Genomic DNA, 23,146 nt, shown 5'->3' with positions numbered 1-23,146 from the left:
ATAATATTTTAATTTTTGTTTGATATTACTGTATTTAGTTAAAAATTTTAATCAAAATTTATCCATCTAATAAATAAAATAAGTTTTATTTATTTATTCTTTAAAAATTTTGATAGATAAAATAATATATGATTTGTAAATAATTTTTTCTATTTTTTAATAACAATTCAACTTATTCAATATATTAAATACAATGATAAAGAAGTCAATTTAACGATATAAAACAGTTATCACTATTTAGTAACTCAAATAGTATAATTTTTTATATAGTTTTTATAATATTTTTTAAATATTAAATATGTTCATCACTTAATATTAATAATTTCAAATTATTATTCAAAATCTCATATTTTAATAATTTAATTTTAATAAATAATTACATAAAATAACATTATTTGTTAATAATGTTATTAATCAAATATTTGAAAAAAGTAATTAAATAATAATAAGTGATTAAATAATACATATATTAAATTATGGTGCTTATAAAATACCAACGAACTCTTACGTTCTCATCCTCTTCTCTCTGGAAATTCTCTCCTCCATTGATTTTTAGCCCTCAAAGTTTCATTGCAATGTCGAAGGAAGTTGTTGATATTGGCCCTGCTTCGGGTTCGGCGCACAATTCAGCCCCCAATTCGCCTAAGAACCGTGTCAAGTTCTTGTGCAGTCACGGCGGAAAGATCCTCCCCCGCCCCGCCGACCGCCACCTCAAGTATGTTGGCGGCGAAACCCGTGTCATTTCTGTGCCTCGGGACATTCCTTTCCAAGGTTCTGCATTTCATTCGCTATATGTTCATATCTTTTTATCTGGAAAATCACAATTCTCACGATTTTCCTTGGTTTTGGAACACTCTGTATTTCCTTGAGAATTTTTGACATGAAGGGATGGGTTTTACCCCTAAACGGAACAACTTTAATGAACCTTAACTATACGAAATGCAGTATGAAATAGTTGGTCACCACTCTTGGCTTTCTCCATTTACGGAAGAGAAGACTTCGATTTCACTGTCATCAATTATGTACGGCAGATGAGATAGTTTCTAAAAATTCTTGCATGTTTTTGTTATGCATTGTAGCCATTATTTTCTACTCATCTCGTTATTCTTGTTACTTATATGGTTTGGATTACAAAACTTTTCTGTGGTGGTGGAGTTGGTGGCAGATGGCAGTTGCAAGATCAATTTAGAGTTGAGGCATGATTTGCAATGGTGATACTATTAGTAGACCTAGTGAGAAAGAAGATGCTGAATCTTGGAAAGGAAAGGAAAGAAAAGAAAACTGTTTTGATTTTCATCCAGTCCTGGCTTTAAATGTTCTCACAATGAGTGGTTTTCATTATTTACAGAACTTATGAAGAAGCTCGCTTATCTAATCGACGGAGAATTGATCCTTAAGTTCCAAGTCTTGTTTGAGGAACTCGATTCCTTGGTCTCGGTGAGATCTGATGAAGATCTACGCCACATGATGGATGAAGCTACCAACTATGAAACTGCCGGAGCTCCAAAACTTCGGTCGTTCCTATTCCCTGCAAATCCCTTTTCGTTGGAGAACCATGTGGGCTATGTAGATCCTCACGGTCTTGAGCAACGGTATATTGATGCCATCAATGGCATAATCCCCTCTACTCCATTCAGCACTGAAACAACTCCAAACTATCAATTCCGTCCAACGTGACTCTTTAGTTTCCTCGGCATGCTCTTCCCCAAGGTCACCAGATATAGCTGCACCACAGAAACCATAAACAACGAAGCCATGCTTCATGGAAACCACAAAAGCAGCCGTACCAATATGCACAAAGTTTGCAGTATGCCTAACATATGCAGCTTAAATTCTCCACAACAAACAAGCCATTATTATGTGAATCAAATTCCTCACCAATATTATCAGAGTTATAGGCAGCCACACTGTCCTGCCTACCAATCTCCCAAGCCACCTATTGATATCAACAGAAGCGTTGGGCCCGAAAGGCTCATGTCTGTGAGGTCTGTCGCCCGAGTTGAGGGGGTGAATTACCAAGTGGACCCTGTCCCTCACAATTACTACTCGGCTTCAAGGCAGAATGTCGTTATGAACCCGGTTGTTTTGAGTCCGCGGCACGGCCACAATGAGATGAAGGCATGGGATAACACTAGGGGTGGGGATACTTGAACAGACTTTTTGCCAAATTCTCCGTGGGAATAAATAGTGAGGATGTTGAGTTCTTGCTGTGTTATAGTTTGACGTGATGTTTACTTGTATATTGAACGGTTTTCAGCTCTCGTTGTAAAATGGAACGTACTTGAGTGTTAGTTTGAAAGACGTATATCAACAACATTGTATTGTACATAAAGATGTCGAATTTTTTCTGTTTTTAATTTTGTCCGTTCTGGATTTGTGATTTAAGTGCTGTCAAGTCTTTGTACACAACTATCTTTCAAACCGAATATAGGTTTTTACAAGGTTGCAAGAGAATGATGTTAGTTTCGAGTACTTGAAATTTTAATTTGATTGCATAATTTATTCAATTATCAATTTATTGGTTTGAGAATAAAAACTGGAAAAAAATTAAATAAACCCCCATCTTAAGAAACCTGGTGATCGTACTATCATTTTGAAAACATCAAAGTTCAGACAAAGAGAGAATCATGACAAAGAGAGAGTAAGAGGGGTACAAATGACTTTAACTTACTAACGTTTGGTTTTATTTGAACATTTCAAGTTCTTTTATTTAATTTTTGAACTGTAGCTAACATATAGAACAACAAAACAGCCAGAAATAGATTCGGGTGATTGTTATGTTTTAGTATTTATGAGCATAAAGTCTAAGTATGTTCCCTCCATCTTTCTGGAATATAAATTTGATTATCATTGTAGTTGCTGCTCGATGTGACGGTGCTGCTCCCAACTTTGTTGTCATGTAGCATAATATTGAGCAAACTTCGTAGTCCCGACATTTTGAGGATAGGCACTTCGTCGATTTGCCCAGATGGTTGATCACAGCATGCTCTGCTGTTGCGAGATGATACCCAATTACTTCTTCACGTTGGCGGCTCCTGATCATTATTTCGTAGAAACAAAGCTCTCCCTGGTCATAAAGATAGCATTCTGCAGGCTTTATAAACGTCTCATTTCCCTGAAGAGTCAGGAACAGATGTGCCAAAATTCGGCAAGTGAGTACTCGACCAATATATATTTCCATATATTCCTGGATTGACGGATTTGAGTTGATTTCAAATTCTTTGAACTTCCTAAGCATGGTCCATTTCCTAAGGACATCAAAATAAAGACCGTTTCACTTGAAAATTAAACCATATCCAAGAGAGCCTTCATAGCATCCAGTTTCCCCAACAGTTAAAAACAATTTATGAGCTTTCAGAATGATAAAGAAAAAAGCAATATAAATAAAAAGCACTGCAGTCAGTGAGTGTTAGGATTCGAGTTAATATTGTATCTACGATTGATCTCGATGGTCACAATTGGAATCATACAACAGCAGCACGCAAATAAGAAATTCAAGAGAGTAAAATTTGCACAAGGAGTTACGTGGCCACCTACGTCCACGGAAGGAATGGTCAACTTTTGTATTCAATCACCATAAAGTTTTACAATTACAGAGATACGAATAACAGTCAAAGATTTACAACCAAGACTAATCTCCTTGATCTCTCCAAGACTCTCGTGTTTTTGCCTCTCGTAATCTCTATTCCTTTCTACCTCATGGATTGCTACCAGTCCGGGATTTGCGGATTTGGTCTTTCTCGTAAATATCTACGAACGAATCTCCCTCGTTTGATCGTCTAATCAAGTCCAGGATCGAAGACTGGATTTCTTGTTTATTGATATTAAGCCTTTCCTGGAGTCATTCACATACACACGCATATATATTACCGATTGCTCATGTCACTCTGTTGTCAACAACTGACTTCAACCGTTTCCAGCTACTCCTGATCAACTGCTCGGTCCATCTTGTGACCAACAAAATAAAATCTCTTTCACTTCTTCCCATTCTCCCAACTTTGAGACACCTTTTTCCAACAGTGACAAACTGGAGGAAGCTAGTTGAGAAGGACAACTGGGTAAAATCTAACAGGAATAAAACTTCACATGAAACAGGAAAACAAAAATTAGGATACCAGCCTCAATCAGTCTCCCCCTATCAGTCTCAATTTTCACACTGCCCTACTATATACAAGTTATTACTGAAGGAAACCTCAGAAAGCTAGATTGGTGATAAGCATACCTCCTCAGCAAATAGTTCCTTCAAATACACGATTGATTTTTTTATCTTCTGCAACCATGGCTAGAGCCATGCTCACCAGCTCATTTGATAATACATAGTCACTGATCCTTGTCGCAGACACAAGATTTCGAGTTCTAGAATCCTATATCTCACTTATAATAATCGATTTGTCTGAAGCTTGCTGTGTTTCCCGAATCCAAGAACTTTGTGAGAATCCTGAATGCCTTAAAAGGAATGGACTTTGCATCCTTGTATGGCAGGTGTTTTGACTGGAGTAAATAATTATCCAAGTACTTTTAATCAGTAACCAAGAATTGATATTGAACTTTTCAAAACATCATGTTCTCATGCGACATGTATGCTTCCCCTCCCCAATGTCAGTGGTTTTAAGAAGCATATATGATGGAGAAGGTACGGTGTTTGCAGACTTGAGAAAAGTAAAACAAAAAGAGAGAAACATAACTACAAATTTACATATTACATACAACATTCGATGAAGTTAAAGCATACTTAAAAGTAGAAAAAATCATCATAGCATTATAAAATGGGTAAAAATTCATCTGTCGCAGCGAACATGTCATCAAAGAGGGATCATAGAACTTGCAAAAATAGTGGCGACAGAACATGGGTGTTGGCAGCGTGACGGATGCAGCATTGATGACGAAGGGAGCCGTTTGTGCAAAATAAGATAATTATTTTGTATGATACAAATACAAATATGGAGTAGATTGTTTTTAAACAATATTATTTTTTCACTTTGCACGAAAAAATTTTGTTTTTAGAAAAAAAGAGAGAAATTAGCATGATTTTTGGGCCGTCCTTTTGCCTCAAGATTAGGCCCATTAAATAACAGCGGTTCGCAAAAATTTAACAAAACACGCCCGGTGGGACTCGAACCCACAATCGCCTGATTAGAAGTCAGACGCCTTATCCATTAGGCCACGGGCGCTATATGGTTAGAGGTGTTTTTATGTTTGTTCTTAATTATAATTTATAATATCATTTCCATTTGGATTAAAACATATTGCCACTTTAAGCTTGTTTATGGGATATTTTTCCTTCAGGATTTGGTTGTCCGGGCATTTAAGCAAAGCCACAGAAGATGATGAATTCTCTATCGCCGGCGTTCCCACTTATCACCGCCAAGCCTGCGGCGGTCATTTCTCACGCCACTTTCCTCTACATACCCTTCTCAATACACGCAGTGACCCAAAGCCCGAAAACCCAGAAGAAACCTGCCCTTAGACAACGCTCTTCAAACCCCAACAAAAGTATATCCCCATCTCCAGTCCTCACTCCATATACAGCTCCCTCATCTTCAATTCCTCGCAAAAAGGTCCATGATTTATATATGTGTGTGTGTTTCTTTTCTTTCCTTTATAAATAGGTTATTTGTTTTTAGTTTCCTGGACTTTTGTTTTCTCTCTTTCGTATGTCCTCAAATTTTAAGAGGTTTTCTAGATTTTCAGTGTCATATGGTGGATTCAGGAAGTGGGTTGGTGGATGAAACTTAGATTTGTAGAAAGGCTGCATATGTCACTTTATCCCCCTCTCCCCCTTGGTCTCCCTGACCCACGAATATAACCAGGCGGCAAAGTGAGATAGGTCGTGGTCATCGTGGAACTGGCATTTTAGCATAAAATTTGTTTTCGCCCTACATTCTGATCGTCCTGCAGTTAGTAAGTTATAATTTGCTGGTCACCCTTTGTTTTTTTTTTCCAATTTATAGATTCTGGTGCCTATTGGGTTCGGGACAGAAGAAATGGAGGCAGTGATAATGATCGGTATTCTTCGTCGCGCAGGTGCAGAGGTAACATTGGCATCAGTGGAGGAGCAACTGGAGGTTGAGGCATCTGGAGGCACCAGGCTTGTAGCTGACACATTCATATCTTCCTGTTCTGATGAGATTTTTGATCTTGTTGCACTACCGGTCGGTATTGAACTCTTCTAAACCACAGTTACGAGTCTTTGTTTCTCTCTTTCTAATTGCTAGTGTGGTTTTTTAGTCGTATTTATTTGTACATTAGTTAGCGAACATACACCTTAACTCACGTTTGCATCAACCTACGTTGGCCTTATATGCCAAGTAGGGAGGTATGCCAGGCTCTGCTCGTTTAAGAGATTGCAAAATTCTTCAAGATATAACAAGCAAGCATGCTGAAAATAAACGATTGTACGGTGCGATATGTGCTGCTCCAGCTGTTGCACTTTTGCCTTGGGGACTGCTCAAGAGAAAGCAGGTACTTGCATTCTGTGCTACATTTGTAGTTTAATGATTTTTTTTCCCTTGTGATATATGTTATTACTCTGTTGGCTAATTTGATCGTAGTTTACCCTGCAAGACGACTTGTCATCCTGCCTTTATGAGCAAGCTTCCCACTTTTTGGGCCGTTAAATCAAAAGTTCAGGTTTCTGGAGAGCTAACTACTAGTCGAGGCCCAGGCACTTGCTTTGATTTTGCTATATCATTGGTGGAGCAGCTCTTTGGCAAGTCGGTGGCCATGGATATTTCTGACATGATGGTAAGCAAGAGCTTCTTAAATTTGACGTGTTTTGATTTTACTACATTTGAGAGGACACATGGTATGTGCTAATGAATTGTACGCACGCCCTAAATGTTCCACATCATGTTTCAGATATTTGAAAACATTTAATTTGTGTAGTTGTTAAGTGCTGATGTTGATGATCTGAAAAAAGAAGAATTTAATGATGTTTCGTGGGCTCTTGATCACACTCCTCAAGTAAGAGCTTCCTTTTTCTTCTCGATACACATTGTTCACACTTCACAGAACCTAGTTATCCTAGATAATCCTAGTTTGTCTTAATACAATTACTTATTCTTATGCTTCTGATAAATGCCATAGGTTCTTGTTCCAGTGGCTGATGGCTCTGAAGAAATTGAAGTGGTGACTGTTGTAGATATTTTACGACGAGCAAAAGTGAATGTTATCGTTGCTTCAGTGGAAAAATCTTTGCAGATTTTGGCATCCACTGGAACAAAAATTGTTGCTGACAAGTTGATAAGTGCTGCGGCTGAATCAACATATGATTTAATCATCCTGCCGGTATCGTACACTTATATTATTCATATCGTGCTTCTTTCGTTTCTTTTTGGTTGGGAATCATGTTCCCTTGAAATCAGTTACGTCAATTGTAATATACCCAATAATGTATTTTGGTTAGGAATAACGTATTGTCCTTCTTTTGTTTTCGAAAGATACATTTTTTGCTATATATTGTATGTCATGTAAGAATGTATTTGTGTTAGTTGTCCCACATTGGTTAGATAAAATCCCAGAAAGTTGCATAAATGAACTTAGACAATCTTCCCCTCTTGAGCTAGCTTTTGGGGTTGAGTTAGGTCGTATGGATATGTAAAATACAGGATTTCCTTTTTATTTTGCACTTCAGGGCAAAGCAATCTTGGATTCTCTTTGGAATTCCTCCTCCGAAAAGGAACTTCTAAGAGTCCAACTAAGCTAAAGTTACAAAAGTCTCTCGACCAGTTCAGGTTCAATGGAGGGTTCTAGGAATAATCCGGGGAACAAGCCAATATAACTAGTGGTTTTTGATGAAATCCTTAATAATTATTATTATTTAATTAATAATATATATAATAATATCCTATAAGCAACTACCGTCCATGTATGATCCATACTAGATCTGACCATCGATCCCTGATCATTTACGTTCTGGGGATCTCTCGGTTCGAGAAATCAAGATAAGAGGGTGTGTTAGTTATCCCACATCGGTCAGACAAAATCCCTGAGAGTTGCATATATGGACTTGGATAATCCTCCCCTCTTGAGCTAGTTTTCATTCTTCCCATATTTGGGTTATTTGTAAACTTCACGCTCCAGATGTTCATTCCTTGGCGTGGGAAGGGGTGTGTCACTTGTCCCACACTGGTTAGATAAAATTCCTGAAAGTTGCATATATGGACTTGGACAATCATCTCCTCTTGAGCTAGTTTTTGGTGTTGAGTTAGGTGCAAGTTCCAATCTTAACAATTTGCTGTGTGATATTCTATAATAGATATTATTTTTACTCGGAGATGATATATCTGATGCTAAAGATATTAATTTTATTTTATATTATTAAAAATATAAAATAGTATTAAATATTTGTTTTTTGTGCTCCCCAAACAATAACTTTCTAAACTTTTTAGCACGAAGTATAAAAAATAAAGTCCTTGTCCTTAGCTCAATGTAACTCGAATTTACTCAGCTTGGCACCCCTGGTCATTGTCCTTCAAAAATAGCGCCTCATTTGGCTCATTATTATCTAGGGAGGAGTTTCTGCCGATGAACGGCTTCACAAGTCGAGGATTTTAAAGAAATTGTTGAAAGAACAAGAGTCCGAAGGAAGGTTTTTTGGTGCACTCTGTTCTTCCCTTGCCATTTTGCAAGGTTATGGGTTGCTGAAGGTGCGATGCGGATGGGATTCACACCTCAATATTTCTGTATTTTTTCAGTTGATTTCAAAACTCATTCTGGCTCTTCTTTGAACAGGATAGGCACGCCACAGCTCACCCCTCTGTGATGAACGATGTCAATAACATGGTGACTGGTGCTCGAGTCGTCATTGACGGGCAACTTATTACCAGCAAAGGACGTGCTACTGCAACTGATTTTGCGATGGCTATTGTAAGCAAGCTTTTTGGGGTAGCAAGAGCAAGGAGCGTAGCGGAAGGTTTGGTTCTCGAATACCCGAGGTGACAACCGGGATACCTCGCCTATGCTTGTTGGAAGCTCGTCGTGAGTCTTTTTCTGCAAGAAGTGTTACATGTTCTACAGGAGATTGGCAATTCTTGAAACCAAGAAACGAGCAGTTGTCAGTGTAACATTCCACATAACATTCTCAGTAATGAGGTATGACCTATCAAAATTGAGTTTTGTAGTTTGTCAATTTCGAAAGCTGTTTTAACTCTGATTATGTAAATTATTTTATATTGGAGTAATATGAATCACATTAGATAACATGAAAATGCTAGTTTAGATCGACAAAAAGAGTAATTATTGCTGATTATATATCTAATCTAATATCTAATATCTATCTAATATCTAATCTAATACTATTATAAATATATGAGTTTGAATTGTGAGCTTACTATTTTACCCTTTCATTTATTTACAATTTGTTATGTTTACGAGGTTCTTTAAGTAATTTTCTATGTTAATTTAATATGATCATTAATAGTCTACTTAATTCAATCAATATAATTATTAATTTGATTTTACTTTTAAATTTAATTTAATTTACATATTTAAAAAAAATAATAATATTACATCTATTTTACTTTTATAAATATACGATTTTCATTTGTAAACTTACTATTTTACCATTTTATTTGTTTTATAAATTGTCATGTTCCAAGGTTTTTTTAAATTATTTTCCACGTTAGTTTAATATGATTATTATTTTACCATTTTGTTTAATAATGTTATAAATTAAAAATTTGTTAATATTCCGAATATTAAGGTAATAATGTGAAGACGAATGTAGATGAGTGAGGTTTAATAAAATTAAATTATTAATAAAATTAAAATCATATAAAACATATTTTTCTCATTTAAAATAGATATATTTTTAAACTACTTATGTATCAACATAGATACATAATTGAGAGAAAAAGTTTGTATGTAAGTGATTTCAATACAAATACAAATATTTAAGTATTTAATCAATTTCGATATATGATGCTAAAAAAATATCCTTAAATAATATATTATCTATTAATAATATCTATTAAATATATGACTTTCAATTGTGAGCTTACTATTTTACCAATTTTTTGTTTTACAATATTCATCATATTCATGATGTTATTTAAGTCATTTTTTATATTAGTATAAAATGATCATTAATAGTGTATTTAATTAAATCAAAATAATTATTATTTTAATTTAATTTTAATTTCTTAAATTTATACATTGCAGTCAAATTTATGAAAATCTCTATCATATTAATGATAGATAATAATGGGAAGACGAAGGGAGATGAGACGGATTGAATAAAAATAAATTATTAATAAATATTAAGTTCATATAAAAATTCTTTCTCCCATTTAGAGTAGAGATATTTTCAGACTCTTTATGTGTCAATTGAGATACGTGATTGAGAGAAATGTTTGTATGTAACTGATTTCAAACACTATTTTTAAGCCATTTGGTCAATTTTTTATATATGCTGCTAAATAAATATTACTAAATAATATGATTCATTTGTCATTTAGTGTTCTTGCAATGAGATGAGTTTTTTATCCTAGAGTTAACATGTTTTATTGTTATATGTCATTTGTGTTGATTATGTTGCATGAATATCATATAAAATGTCAATATTTCTAAGAAAATAAAATCGTTTTCAAAAAGAAAAAATTCTTCATCCAGAAAAAGAAACACATGAAAAACAAAGTGTATACAATTCTCATTCTATTTATAATGGTATGAGAATAATTCTAAAGTTTTGTGGACACAATAGATCAATTTTGTGAATTTTTAGTAAATTGAGACATTGAGCCAATTGCACTTTATTTTATCCAATATCATCTCGATATATTCCGAGGTGGTTAAGAGGTTGTTTTTGTCTTTTTTTTAGTCAAAGTGACTAATGAGCTAATTCATAAGATATAAAATGGTAGTATTGAAAACTTCTCGCCAAATACATTCACTTAGCCAAATAGTGAAATGCAAATAAAATTCTACAACATTTCATCAAATTAATTTTGACTATCATAAAATGCTTATGAAATCTAAACAGTTGTATTATTAGATGAGATATTGAATAAAATAAATATTTTTATATATATTTGAATGATATTTATTATCTCATTTGCATCTTAATTATGTTATTCATGTCTCTTCTCAAAATTTTTAAAATACAATAATTAATTTTGTATGTCGTTCCACAAGATATAAAATATTATAAACAAAATGTAAACTCGATAGAAGAACATTTGTTTTGTTTCAATGAATAATATAATATTATGTTCTAAACACAACAAATGAGAATGAAACTATACTATCCCCATGATATGATGAACGCAATCATCGTTCCAAAGATTCTAAAAAAATAACTAACGAGATGACTTTCCTGAATTACGTCAAATTAAACGAGGAAATAGTTCTAATATAATAATTTGAGTAGCTATATTAACCGAGTAGATATATATAAACAGTTCTAATTTATTAACCTTATAGCTATATGTTAATAATATTGATATTAAATATATAAAATTGATATTACAAATATTACGATGTTTTAAGAAATTACAACATCATTCATTGATTATGTTGTTGAAGGATATATAGGTTATACATATTTTTACTCACAAGTGAAAACCTATCACGACTAAAAGAATTTTTTATTAGGAGTTACAGTTGATGATTGTCATAAACTGAAAAATCATTCAAAAAATAATAATAAATAGTCGAAATATAAGATTACCGGATAAAAATAATGTAGAAAACTGAAAAAATGTCGTGATAGAGAAGCAAACTACAAGCATGTCAAATCTTCGATGATGATTATAAATAACATAATAAGTTAAAGATGATCATATACTTGTTGAGTATACCAAAATAGTTATACGCATATTATAAAAACTACGACAAACAGTTGTTGAGTTGTCAAAATCAACCAAGAAGCATATTGAAAAATGTGTCATGTGGATAAGACAGCTTTTCTGATTCATATACCGTCTATGATCATGATTTTTAATTTTTGTGGTTTGATTTATTTCAATTGATAAATACTACTATCCATATATTAATTCATTTAAATATTATCAAAATTTTATTTATATATTTCAGCAGTTTATTTGTTCACGTGCAACGCACGTGCACTTTTCTACTATATATATATGTGTGTGAAAATTGAACGATTGTTGTTTGAAGTTCTGAATGTTTTTTTAATATAAATCTAAGTTAATTAATATAATTTAGTAATTTTAATAGAAATATCTTGAACATAGGAATAAAGTATGTAGAAATGTTCTAGTTAGATGAAAGATATATAACAAGTTTAAAACTTCGATGGATGTTTCAAGTTTGTTGATCAAAGTACAAACGTGTGATTGAACCTGACTAGCGCAAACGTATAAAATAATCTTAAAATCATATAATATTGAATTTTAAATAAATTTATTGCATGTTACAAAACATTTTTGGTAAAAACAAAAATTTGACCTAAAAGGAATGATTGTGCCAATAAATTGAAAAAGAAGAAAATAAAATGACAAGGAAATAAAATATACACACATATATTATGTGTAGATAAAGAAGCAAGATTTTACACAAAGGAACCTTAAAAAGTTACACCAGGGTTACACTACAGATCAAAAGTTTCAATGAGAATCAAACGAGATTTTACATAAGAGAGGAACCTGAATACACTGATGTTGCACTACAGATTAATACATAAAGCAAACAATCCATTTTAAGGACACGAGTCAGTTTCCAAGATATCTTGAACCTTAAACACAAACAAAGGTCTCCGTCCCCCCCCCCCCCCTACCAAGGTCCAGTGCTCGTCCTCCGCAGACATCTTCTTTTATCTCCCCCTGGTTTCTTTTTTGTCTCCTAAGCCTCTGCCTACCAAGGTCCAGTGCTCGTCCTCCGCAGACATCTTCTTTTATCTCCCCCTGGTTTCTTTTTTGTCTCCGGCGTCTGTCCACAAAAAAAAACCCTTCACTTTAAGATACATGGCACACAACACCGTGGAACATGTGATAAACATACAACTCAAAATGTATACCCTTACCATCCAGCATGCTGAGCGGAATGTTGTTAAAATTTTGGAATATACAATATATAGGTTCCGGCTACATATCTTTTGGAAGAAAAAATCTTACTATACTCCAACAGTATACTGAGGGACTTTGCGAATATGCAAAATTACACGTGAATCGTATTCTTATGTAAGAGATAGATAGGCCGCACAAATACAACAAAATATCGAACTGTAACATAAACTCGTGTTCACAATATAAATCAATTTATCCATGCAACCTGTGGCAATAAGTCATATGAGTGTGCAAGAAATTATACAACGAATGTTCTGACTTTTGCATTTAATGTTCTGGATATGGTGGTACATTGGAATTTGGAGGAAAAGATGGGAATCATTACTCAAAGTTTGAATTTGTCTATCAACATTTGCAAGTATAGCAATTTAAGACGACACGGGATTCAGTACCTGAGTTTTCTGCATCTCCAAAATTTCTCGCTGAAGCAAAACATGAGAAACAGTTTAAATACGTTAGAATCAAGAACTCACATGATTACTTTTTTGGAGCATTTTCTTATTGTCCCATAAAAAATACCTGTTTTTTACGTAACTCGCAGTTCATTTCTTTAAGTGTTGCTACTTCCGCTTCCAATTCCAAGGTATATGCCTGCTCATGTTTTAAATTTAGGATAATAATAAATAAAAATATGAACCCTGATGACTCACAAGGACTACAAGATCATAAAGTGCAATCAAACATAAAACTTTTAAATGAATCACCTGCTTCCTAGCACGGGACCTCGCAGCAGACTCCCTGTTTTTTATCATTCTCCTCCGCCTTCTCTCCACTACTTTCTCCAAAGAAGCCGTCGATCTCCTCCCTCGTCCCCCTACTTGACCAAACGCATAAGGCAAAGGAGAAGGAGAAAGGGATGATGGTGAATCTACACAAGCCTTAACACTAACATCACAATGAGGATTATTCCTAGGCGAATTTTGTGCGACTGTCACTCCATTAGATAATCCCCCCATGCCCATTACTCCATTTTGGTATATTTTATTATCCGTAGCATTTGTTATCCCGGCTATTGAACCCTTCATTGGGGAATTGTTTCCGACATTTGTAGGAGAAGAAAAGGCTAAGGTTGTTCTCTTAGGAAGAATAGGCTGTAATTGTGGCTGTGGTTGTGGTTGTGGTGCAACGCTGGTTACACTAACACCGCTTGTGTAGATCCCTACATTTGACGAAGCAAGAAAGTGTTGATTGCCCAATACAACATTGTTCTGAGATGGTACTTGTTGAAATTCTGTGGTCAAACCAGCATTATTATTCTCGTTTTGTAGAGGCAAACCGGGATAGACTCCATTGCCGATTGGCCCCCCAGAAGTTTGAGAATCTTCTCTAACCACACCAGCTTTTGCCAAAAAATCTTCTAATGTCATCTCACCTAAAGTGGGCTCACTCGGACCCAAGTTCAAGCCCCCACTTGCAGTAACATCTTGTACGCCAATTGTCTCTCTGAGAACGTCTCTCCACACTTCATCCACAGTTTTTTGGCTAAGTGTACGTGGTAAAGTTAATGAACCCTGCCTCTGCAAATTCCCATTCGGTGCAATCCCATCTCCCATGGTAGAGGTCGAGGCATGAGTTTCTTCAGCCGTCCAAATGCTTTTCAAAAGTTCCTCCATATTCATGGATCCAAATTCCTTCCCAGGAACACCCAAAGAATTTTGGAACTCCTCGAAGGTCAAGGAGTATATGGAAGACTGTCGCGCAAAGGAGGGGTTACTTGTTTGATTCCAACCACTGTCATCTGTTTGCGACGTGTCTTCAAAATTCTTGAAGTCCATGTAAGACCCCATAAGTACGAGATAGCAAACCGGAGCAACCAGCTGTCTGAACTCACACGAGTCACCAGTTCAGATCTTGATGATCTACACAACAAGACCAACACAACCATTTAATGCAAAGTTCTTCCTCACATTTATGTAAAAGTATAGACATGAATGAAACCAGTATCATACTTCAAACAATCTAAAAACTAGACCAACTCAATACATCAAATTAATGGTTGCATCCATGAAACATGCAAATTCAGAGGCTCGACATGAATTAAGATCCCACTTCAACGTTTTAAGGTTGCATTTGACTATTATTACAACACATGGAACCAACCTCTTTTATTTAAATTAAACCCAAGAAAACAAGAGCAATGCAGTTTTCACTTGAATTAAGTGGAAATATAGTTAGAAAAAGATTTCAGTCTTAACGTCGTTAAATTCTCAATCTCCAAATCACACAAGTGGAGAGTAAACCAAGATATGTAATGTCAGTCACCGTCATTCTCATACTTGAGTACTCGCAAAGGGACCCAGAAGACCAAAGCACAGTGTTCTTCAAAATAATCCCCATGGCTTCTATTTCGCTTCTTTATGTTTTTAAAACCCATCTGGAAACCCAGATACACCAACTAAATATCAATCTATAAACACCACGAGAACTCAATCCTAAATTTAATCATGTCCATTACTCCCAATAATCAAATGGATCCGTAATCACTGGAACATACTGTCAGAAGTTACAGAAGAATCAGTCCCTTTTTTGCCTAACTGTTTTCCCTATCTATCCACACTGAACAGCCAGAAGCAGAACCCGTACATAAATTTCACCTAACTACCAATAATTCAACACTGGTACAACCTACTCCTTAATCTTGCCGAATCCTACGACAAACCGGTAATCGTTCCCCAAAAAAAAAAAAACTACATAAGAAATGTTCGATCAACGTCGATCACTCTCTATAACCAGAAACATTAACCGATTTAACTAATTTCCCCAACTAGCCAAATAAAAAAAATGAAAAAAAAAGATGAAAAGAAATATCTAGACCAATCACCTTATGGAGGGGAGATTTCTTCACCGACCGGCTTGTTCTTGGTGGAGTCGACAAGTGTCTGGTGCCGTTTCGACACATTATAAACATATTTTACTCATTTCTTAATTTCTGCGGGTCGGCTTTTCCAAAACGTGGACCAATAAGAATCAGGTCCAAGGGTCCTCGATTTGATTGACTATCCAATGAGAGGGCTCTACGTGGGAGTATGTGGATCGTTCATTCATATATTCTCGACAAGGCGTATAGTGGCGGCTTCTTATTGGCTGGAATTTCGGTGCGGGCAGCGTGTAGTACGGACAAGATTGATTTGAATTAAGTCAATATATTTTGATTAAAATATAAAATCAGACCTTTTGCTCGTGGAATCAAACGGTGAAGAGGATTCAAGAGAGGGTGATATATACAATAATTTTTTTTAAATTTTTTTAAAAAGTAAAATTTATATCTTATTGTTGATATCAAATAGTACTTTATATGAGACCTGGGCACTTTAATTGAGACCGGGCTTGTAGCCTCGTGGTCTCATTTTCTACCAGAATAATTGGCTTCCTGAGTTCGATTTCCCCCGCGTGTGTTGTAATAAAAAAAAATAGTAAATAGAAAAGATAAAAGAAAGATTGAGTTTTAGAAAATTCGAAATCATATAATTAAATCTAGAGTATGTCTCTTACGGTCTCACGAATCTTTATCTGTAAGATTGTCAACTCTATCGATATTCACAATAAAAAGTCATACTCTAAACATAAAAATTAATACTTTTTCATGGATGACCCAAATAAGATATCTGTCTTACAAAATACGATCCGTGCGACCGTCTTACACAAGTTTTTGCCTTAAATATAAACCCATGTCCACAATTTAAAAGTTTTGGTCTATCAGAATTAGACAATTATATTTATAATATATATTTTAAATCTTTTTTTAACTATTTTATATATGAAAAATTAGTAAAAAACAAAACCCACGAAATCAAAATAACCAGGTATTATCTCTATTTCACGGAAATAGTTTATTAAAAATAAAAATCTTCGGTATCATCGAAGAAAAAAGGCAAGATAATAAATTGTTAACGTCTAGACAACTACCTACGAACAACAAGATGATTGTGTGAGATATTCAACTGATATAGTTTAATACCTTGTCGCAAAAGTTGGAATGGTTTGTATAATTTATTTCTATATATTTAAGAGGTCTCTTGTAAGACTGTCTTACAGCTTTTTATCTATAAAACGAGTCAAATATGCTTATATTTACAATAATAAGTAATTTGCATGAGTGACTCAAATAGATAATTCATCTCAAAAAATTAACTATTGAAACTGTCTCGCAAATTTTTTTTTTTCATTTCTGTATTTTATCAATCTGTCTAATGATAAAAATCAATATATTTGCTATATGGGTTTGGTCTAGTTTTTTGGTACGGTTATATCCTATCCTCAAGGTCGAGTTTATTTAGCGAGATGTGTTTATATGTGGATAAATTATATTGAGATTATTAAGATAACTTTATAAAATGTGAAATAACGATGGTTATAAGTTATAACATATTTACTTTGATTGATTAATTTTATGATTGGAATTATTACTAAGTGGCAAATTACAATTTTGTCATATGTCTATTATTTAGTTTGTATTTGAAAAATTGAGATTGTGATTTTTATTGAAGAATTTAAATTATTATTAATTCACATGTAAATTATTCTAATTCACCAAAACTATTGGGTATAAATATTATTTATTATTTTAAAAATAAAAATTAATTAACTGAGTAAAAAAAATTCCATGAATAAGGATAAAATCAAATGAAATGTATTAAATAATACATTAAATTATTTGATTTTTTATTTATGTTTTATAATTTATAAATTAGCTTTTCATATATTATTTTTTTAGTAAAAGGTATTAATGTAATTTTTCTTTGTTCAAAAGAGTATTAATAAAAAATAATTATTAATCACACATTTTATTTGTGATAAATCATCAAGTTTTAATAGTTAAATTATGTAAGTAAGCTTTACAAATTAGTACGGACCATAAAAAAAAGTAAACATGATTATTAATATAATCGTATGCTTATTCTAACAAGTAAACATAGCTTAAAAGTATCACACGATTCAAAGCTGTGTGGCCGATGTGGATGTAAAATTTAATATGCATTGCATATTTAATATCTAGATAAGTTGCACAAATTCACCTCAAATAGATCGAACCTGGGTTGGGTCTAGGTTTAGTATATAGTTTGTATTGATTTTAGTTGGTTTTTTTTATAAAACAGTTTTTGAGTTGTTGTTAGTTATAAAATAAAAATTATCTTGACAGTAAGGTTGTATTGTTAGCAAATATTTGTATGAGACGGTCGCACGTGTCGTATTTTGTGAGACGGATCTCTTATTTGGGTTATCTATGAAAAAGCATTACTTTTTATGCTAAGAGTATTACTTTTTATTGTGAATATCTACTTGACCCGTCTCACAGATAAAGATTCGTGACACCGTCTCACAAGAAACCTAGTCGGTATTGTTTGCATCACAAATAAAATTAGACTAAATTATTTGAAAATAAAATAATCTTGATCGTAGGTAATAGGCATGCTTAACGGACCGGTTCGGACCGGAACCGACCCGGAACCGGTCCGTTAAGCCCGGAACCGGATCCGGAATGAAAGAACCGGACCCAAAACCATATACAATTCATTGGTTTGTGGGTTGAACCGGTTCAGCATATTCTGAACCGGTTCAACCGGTTCCGGGTCCGGTTTCAAACCGGTTCAGGACCGTATCCGGAACCGACCCAGAACCGGACCCGGAACCGGTCCCAAACCCGAATTCAAAAATTTTTTTAAAAAAAAAATAAAAGAAGCAGCCGTTGGCCCAAAGGCTGCCCAACGGCTGCAAATGCAGCCGTTGGGCTGAAAAATGCAGGCCAACGGCTGCATTTGCAGCCGTTGGACACTGCAGATTTCAGTAGCCGTTTTACTGAAATCTGCAGTGTTTTTTTTATCAATTTGGCCCCCAATTTTGGGGGCCAAAGTGCAAATATACAATCTTTTTTATAACCCCAAAATTCATCTATAAATACAAGTCATTTTTACATTTCACATATCAATTTTCTCTCAACTTTTCATTTCTCTACAATCAATATCTTTCTTTGCTATCATATCTCCAAATATATTCAATAATTGTGTTATAATTTTATCTATAATCCGTATTATTTTTATTGTTATATATTTACTATTTCGCAATTTATTCATTTAAACAATTCGAATTTCAATGGCATCATCTTCAAATCGTCGTGGTGGTAGTGGCGAATACGCTCCCGACTTTGGTGAACATTTTGGCTACATCCCTGATTTTGATGAAGTTGAACCTGGCCACGAGGATGAAGAAGCCATGGAACTCCCCAACAAAGATGTAGGGACGCCATCGTCTAATCGAGCAAGCAACACAATCTCAACGAGCACGACGACAGCCCGTGCAAAGCGAAGCAAAGTTTGGGATCACTTTGATATTGAACAACAAGGTACGAATAACTCTTTTGCCGTTTGTAAAATTTGCAAAACGAGGTATTCTTACAAAACGGGTGGTGGTTCCGGTGGTACCGGAACTTTGAAAAAACATTTAGTTAAGGTACATAAACTTGACCCTGATACGCTACAACCATTCGGTAGGGAACCAATACAACAACAAATTAATCCTTTTAATGATAAAGCTTTTACAATTACAAAAGAAATTTCTCGGAAAGCCATCGTAAAGTTTGTTACCAAATGTTGTCAACCTTTTATAATAGCTGAACAAGAAGGTTTTGTTGAATTTACTAGTACTATTCAACCTGGTTTCACAATATTTCTAGGCACACACTTAAGAAATATTGTATTTTGATATTTACAAAGAATATAAAGAAACACTAAAATCGCATCTTTCAAATATTTCTTGTAGAGTTAGTTTGACAAATGATATTTGGACTAATTTAAAATATGAATCATATCATGTTGTTACATGTCATTGGATTGACGAAACTTGGACTATGCAAAAAAGAATTTTAGCGCTAGATCATTTAGAATCGTCTCACAATGCATACACTATTGCTAGATATGTTTTAAATGTTGTTAAGATTTATGGCATATAAAATAAAATAATGTCGATAACTTTAGATAATGCGAGTGCCAATACTCTTGCAATTAAATATCTTAAAGATTCACTAAAACCAATTTTAGAAGGTAATTTGCTTCATGTTAGATGTGCGTGTCATATTATCAACTTATGTGTTAAATGTGCATGTGATGAACAAATGTCCATTGTAATAGAAAAATTCAAATTATGTGAGAAATTATTACGTGAAAGAAGATATGGACGTGACTGGAAAACACTAGTCGAATCAACCGGAATTAAATTTAAAAAATTTCCTCTTCCTATTGAAACTAGATGGAATTCTTTATATCACTTGCTTCATACTTTATTACGTTTTCAAGATTTAGTTACTCCGTATTATAATAATATTATAACACAAGCTTTAATACTAACAGACGATGATTGGAATATTTTGAGTAAATGTGTTTCTTTGTTAGAAATTTTTAAAGAAGCAACCGAAAAATTTTCTGGCATTAACTACCCTACTTCAACCATGTTTCTACCTTTGCTTTTCAATATGTTTTATAAATTTATTGAATATCGCGATGATTCTGTTATGCGTGATTTTGTTTCAAATATGGAAAACAAATTTTTAAAATATTGGGAAACTATCCCAATTGTGCATGGTTTAGCAACATTACTTGATCCTACTCAAAATCAAGGAGGATTAGATGTGTTTTTTGAATATTATGCTAAATTTCTTAAGAAGAATGTTGACGATCAAAAGAAGTCAATCATGCATTCTCTCCAAGAATTGTTTGATTTGTATGCTAGTGAACAATGTGATGAACCGAGTGCGCAGCCGGAGGAGATGCCGACATATAAGAGCAAAAGTGGAGCACTGAACTTCTTTCAAAGTTTGAAACGACAAAAGTTCAAAGGAAAATCGGTGACAACAACCAATTACAATGAGATCCAAATTTATCTAAGTCAATATATTGAGACTACGGATAATTTCGATGTTCTTGATTGGTGGAAAGTAAATTCTAAACTTTATCCAGTGTTATCTGCAATTGCAAGAGATGTCCTACCCATTCAAAGTTCAAGTGTTGCTTCCGAATCAGCATTTTCAGTATGTGGAAGGATCATTGGTGAGCAAAGAACTAATTTAAAGCCAGAAACACTTTCCATGCTAACGTGCCTACAAGATTGGTTTGCAGCAGAAAAAAAGAATAGGACCTCTGGCGCGATCGACGAATTCCAAAGCTCAAGTTCCGACGAAGATCCAGAATATTCCAAATATATTTTAATAAATCGTGATAAATTTTAGATGTTCAGTTATAAAAATAAATGTTTAAGTTATTCTGTTATATTTTTTTTATGTAATCACAATTATTTGCAATCAAAATACTAAATAAAAAATTGTCCATTAATATTACTAATTTTAATTATATAGTAAAATATAATAAATTAAAGTTCGGAACCGGTTTAATTCGAAGCCGAACCGGTCTTGGTTTGGATTGGTTCCAAGTAACCGGTGGGAACCGGTCCAAAACCGGTCCGGTGGAACCGATAAACATGCCTGGTAGGTAAAGATCATGTAAAGTAAAATTGGCGAGTGAAGGAAACTCATATGAACTTAACAAAAAGAAAATAATATGCATGTTGACAGACACAACTCAAACATAGCTCAAAACAGCAAACTCTCTGGCCATGATGAAATATACACACCACTTTACAGAAGAGAAAAAGTTATTTGGACAAATAAATTCATCCATCAAAGAAACCAAAAAAACAAGTGACAAAGGCGTTGATCAAATGAGTAACCAACCCAATGATCCAAACCCTATTCAAGAAGTTCAAAGGTAGGTGATCTTCACCAGCCAGAAATTATAATCCTTAATCGGGAGAAATGGTATACACCACAAAGAATAAAAGGGTGTTTGGTCAAAATAATCAATCAAGTGTACGTGAAAATGGAAATGAAAAGCAACCAATAAACCATGTATTTGTGACTAATTCTATCCATCATCATCAATCATAAAAAGAGGTGGATAATAATGTGATAGATACCAAATTTTACCTCGTGTTCGGTCTGGAGATCGGGTCTTCAAATTTTCACAGCTGATTGGGCCAGGTCAGAATTCTGGGCTCTGCACAGACAAAATATAGGGTTAAGGGGCGCCGAAAATTTTTCCAGCGTGACCCCTCTGATGCTTAAGTCAGTCCGATGAGCAAATTAAGAGTGTAATATGATAGTGTCAGGTGAATGAGAGAATGTCAATGTGTAAAACTGTAGCATATATATGGTATTTATAGAGGAGGGTTCAGTTAGCTTGATGGAGTAGGATTCTTGCTGAGATAGAGTTCTACCTGAGATAGGAGACTCCTAATACTAGAACTATATCCCGACGGCGGCTAGAACTCTCGCCTTATCCTGACAAGATTCACCCGAATCTCGGATTTACGGGGACCCTTATCTATCCGTGAGCATATCTCCATATCCTTTGAAAATGTCGGGGCTCAAGTCTCCCTGCCCTTTCGACGGGCTTGGGTTTCCGATAGTGAGCTCGGAATGACGGGCTTGGACTCCATCTGGTATTAGAGTCTTTTAGGGGTGGGCTCGAGTTCACGAGTAACACGCATTTTGGCTAGCCTCAAGTCCTTCAGAAGTATCTAACACACTCTCCTGCATTCTCCTTCCTTCACAACTCTTCTTTGTTGTCTCGGCTGCTGCTGCTCATTCCTCCGGCTGTTGTTCCTCTGCCCTCGTGATAGAGTTCAGGTACCTTTCAGTTCGCCGTAGTGATGTCTCGTGCTAGGTTATTGGTAGTTGTTCCGTTGTATCCTGAGAAACAGACGTCCGAGTACATCCTCGAAGCACATACCGCATAAGACGAATCTGTTTTAAGTACACTGTATTTCATACAGGCTTCAGTTTAGTTTGTTTTAAGTTTTTCCCTACTTTTTTATTCATTGTATTGATCGCTGGTTTTTTTTATTAAAAACTTTCTGTACTGCAACATTCAATATATTGTGTAACATTATTTAAAATCTATTCTATTATATTAAAGTTGAGCACATGATAGTAACTGTAACGTCTCACTCATTTTTAAAATTCTCCTGAACATTTTTTTATTGAAAAAATAAAAGCTCGTATTTTCGAAATAACATTTAAAATAATCGTAATTATCTTACCGTAAAAATAGTGTAGTTTAAATTAGCCAAACGCA

The 23,146-nt window shown here is 34.4% G+C and overlaps 3 protein-coding genes and 1 non-coding gene across 11 annotated transcripts; 2 read left to right on the top strand and 2 right to left on the bottom strand.

The window, feature by feature from the left end:
* The first annotated feature begins 489 nt into the window (after positions 1–489).
* LOC142547035 (RAF-like serine/threonine-protein kinase PRAF) lies at positions 490–2,357 on the top strand. Of its 3 annotated transcripts, none has more exons than XR_012820573.1 (2): positions 490–771; positions 1,166–2,357. XR_012820573.1 is itself a non-coding variant. In XM_075655089.1 (2 exons), exons 1-2 carry the CDS (start codon positions 576–578, stop codon positions 1,675–1,677), a joined length of 525 nt encoding a protein of 174 aa, XP_075511204.1. In that variant the 5' UTR covers positions 490–575; the 3' UTR covers positions 1,678–2,357. The 3 variants fall into 3 exon arrangements, 1 of the variants encoding a protein (XP_075511204.1); XR_012820572.1 differs by having other exon boundaries at positions 946–2,357; XM_075655089.1 differs by having other exon boundaries at positions 1,349–2,357.
* Positions 2,358–5,098: 2,741 nt separating this feature from the next.
* On the bottom strand, positions 5,099–5,171 carry TRNAR-UCU (transfer RNA arginine (anticodon UCU)). The gene has a single exon. It is a non-coding gene; the product is annotated as a tRNA-Arg (tRNA).
* Positions 5,172–5,263: 92 nt separating this feature from the next.
* LOC142547033 (protein DJ-1 homolog C) lies at positions 5,264–9,182 on the top strand. 4 transcript variants are annotated; one of them, XM_075655083.1, is made up of 9 exons: positions 5,419–5,558; positions 5,684–5,901; positions 6,025–6,179; positions 6,313–6,462; positions 6,565–6,744; positions 6,886–6,963; positions 7,087–7,287; positions 8,511–8,648; positions 8,734–9,177. In XM_075655083.1, the coding sequence occupies exons 4-9, from the start codon at positions 6,319–6,321 to the stop codon at positions 8,938–8,940; spliced, it is 948 nt and encodes a 315-aa protein (XP_075511198.1). In that variant the 5' UTR covers positions 5,419–5,558; positions 5,684–5,901; positions 6,025–6,179; positions 6,313–6,318; the 3' UTR covers positions 8,941–9,177. The 4 variants fall into 4 exon arrangements, with proteins under 4 accessions (XP_075511197.1, XP_075511198.1, XP_075511199.1 ...); XM_075655085.1 differs by having other exon boundaries at positions 5,421–5,558; positions 5,692–5,901; XM_075655082.1 differs by lacking the exon at positions 5,684–5,901 and having other exon boundaries at positions 5,264–5,558; positions 5,952–6,152; positions 8,734–9,182.
* Positions 9,183–12,466: 3,284 nt separating this feature from the next.
* On the bottom strand, positions 12,467–15,908 carry LOC142547034 (ABSCISIC ACID-INSENSITIVE 5-like protein 7). Of its 3 annotated transcripts, none has more exons than XM_075655087.1 (5): positions 15,847–15,908; positions 13,730–14,884; positions 13,545–13,616; positions 13,418–13,447; positions 12,467–12,888 (listed from the first exon to the last, which is right to left on the bottom strand). In XM_075655087.1, exons 2-5 carry the CDS (start codon positions 14,810–14,812, stop codon positions 12,814–12,816), a joined length of 1,260 nt encoding a protein of 419 aa, XP_075511202.1. In that variant the 5' UTR covers positions 14,813–14,884; positions 15,847–15,908; the 3' UTR covers positions 12,467–12,813. The 3 variants fall into 3 exon arrangements, with proteins under 3 accessions (XP_075511202.1, XP_075511201.1, XP_075511203.1); XM_075655086.1 differs by lacking the exon at positions 15,847–15,908 and adding an exon at positions 15,302–15,814; XM_075655088.1 differs by lacking the exon at positions 15,847–15,908 and adding an exon at positions 15,302–15,814 and having other exon boundaries at positions 12,467–12,807.
* Positions 15,909–23,146: the final 7,238 nt, after the last annotated feature.

The sequence above is a fragment of the Primulina tabacum genome, chromosome 5, assembly GCF_025594145.1.
Source record: "Primulina tabacum isolate GXHZ01 chromosome 5, ASM2559414v2, whole genome shotgun sequence".
In the NCBI taxonomy this organism is placed as follows: Eukaryota; Viridiplantae; Streptophyta; class Magnoliopsida; order Lamiales; family Gesneriaceae; genus Primulina; species Primulina tabacum.
Note: the sequence above shows the minus strand (reverse complement) of the source record. Positions and strands in the feature narration are given on the sequence as shown.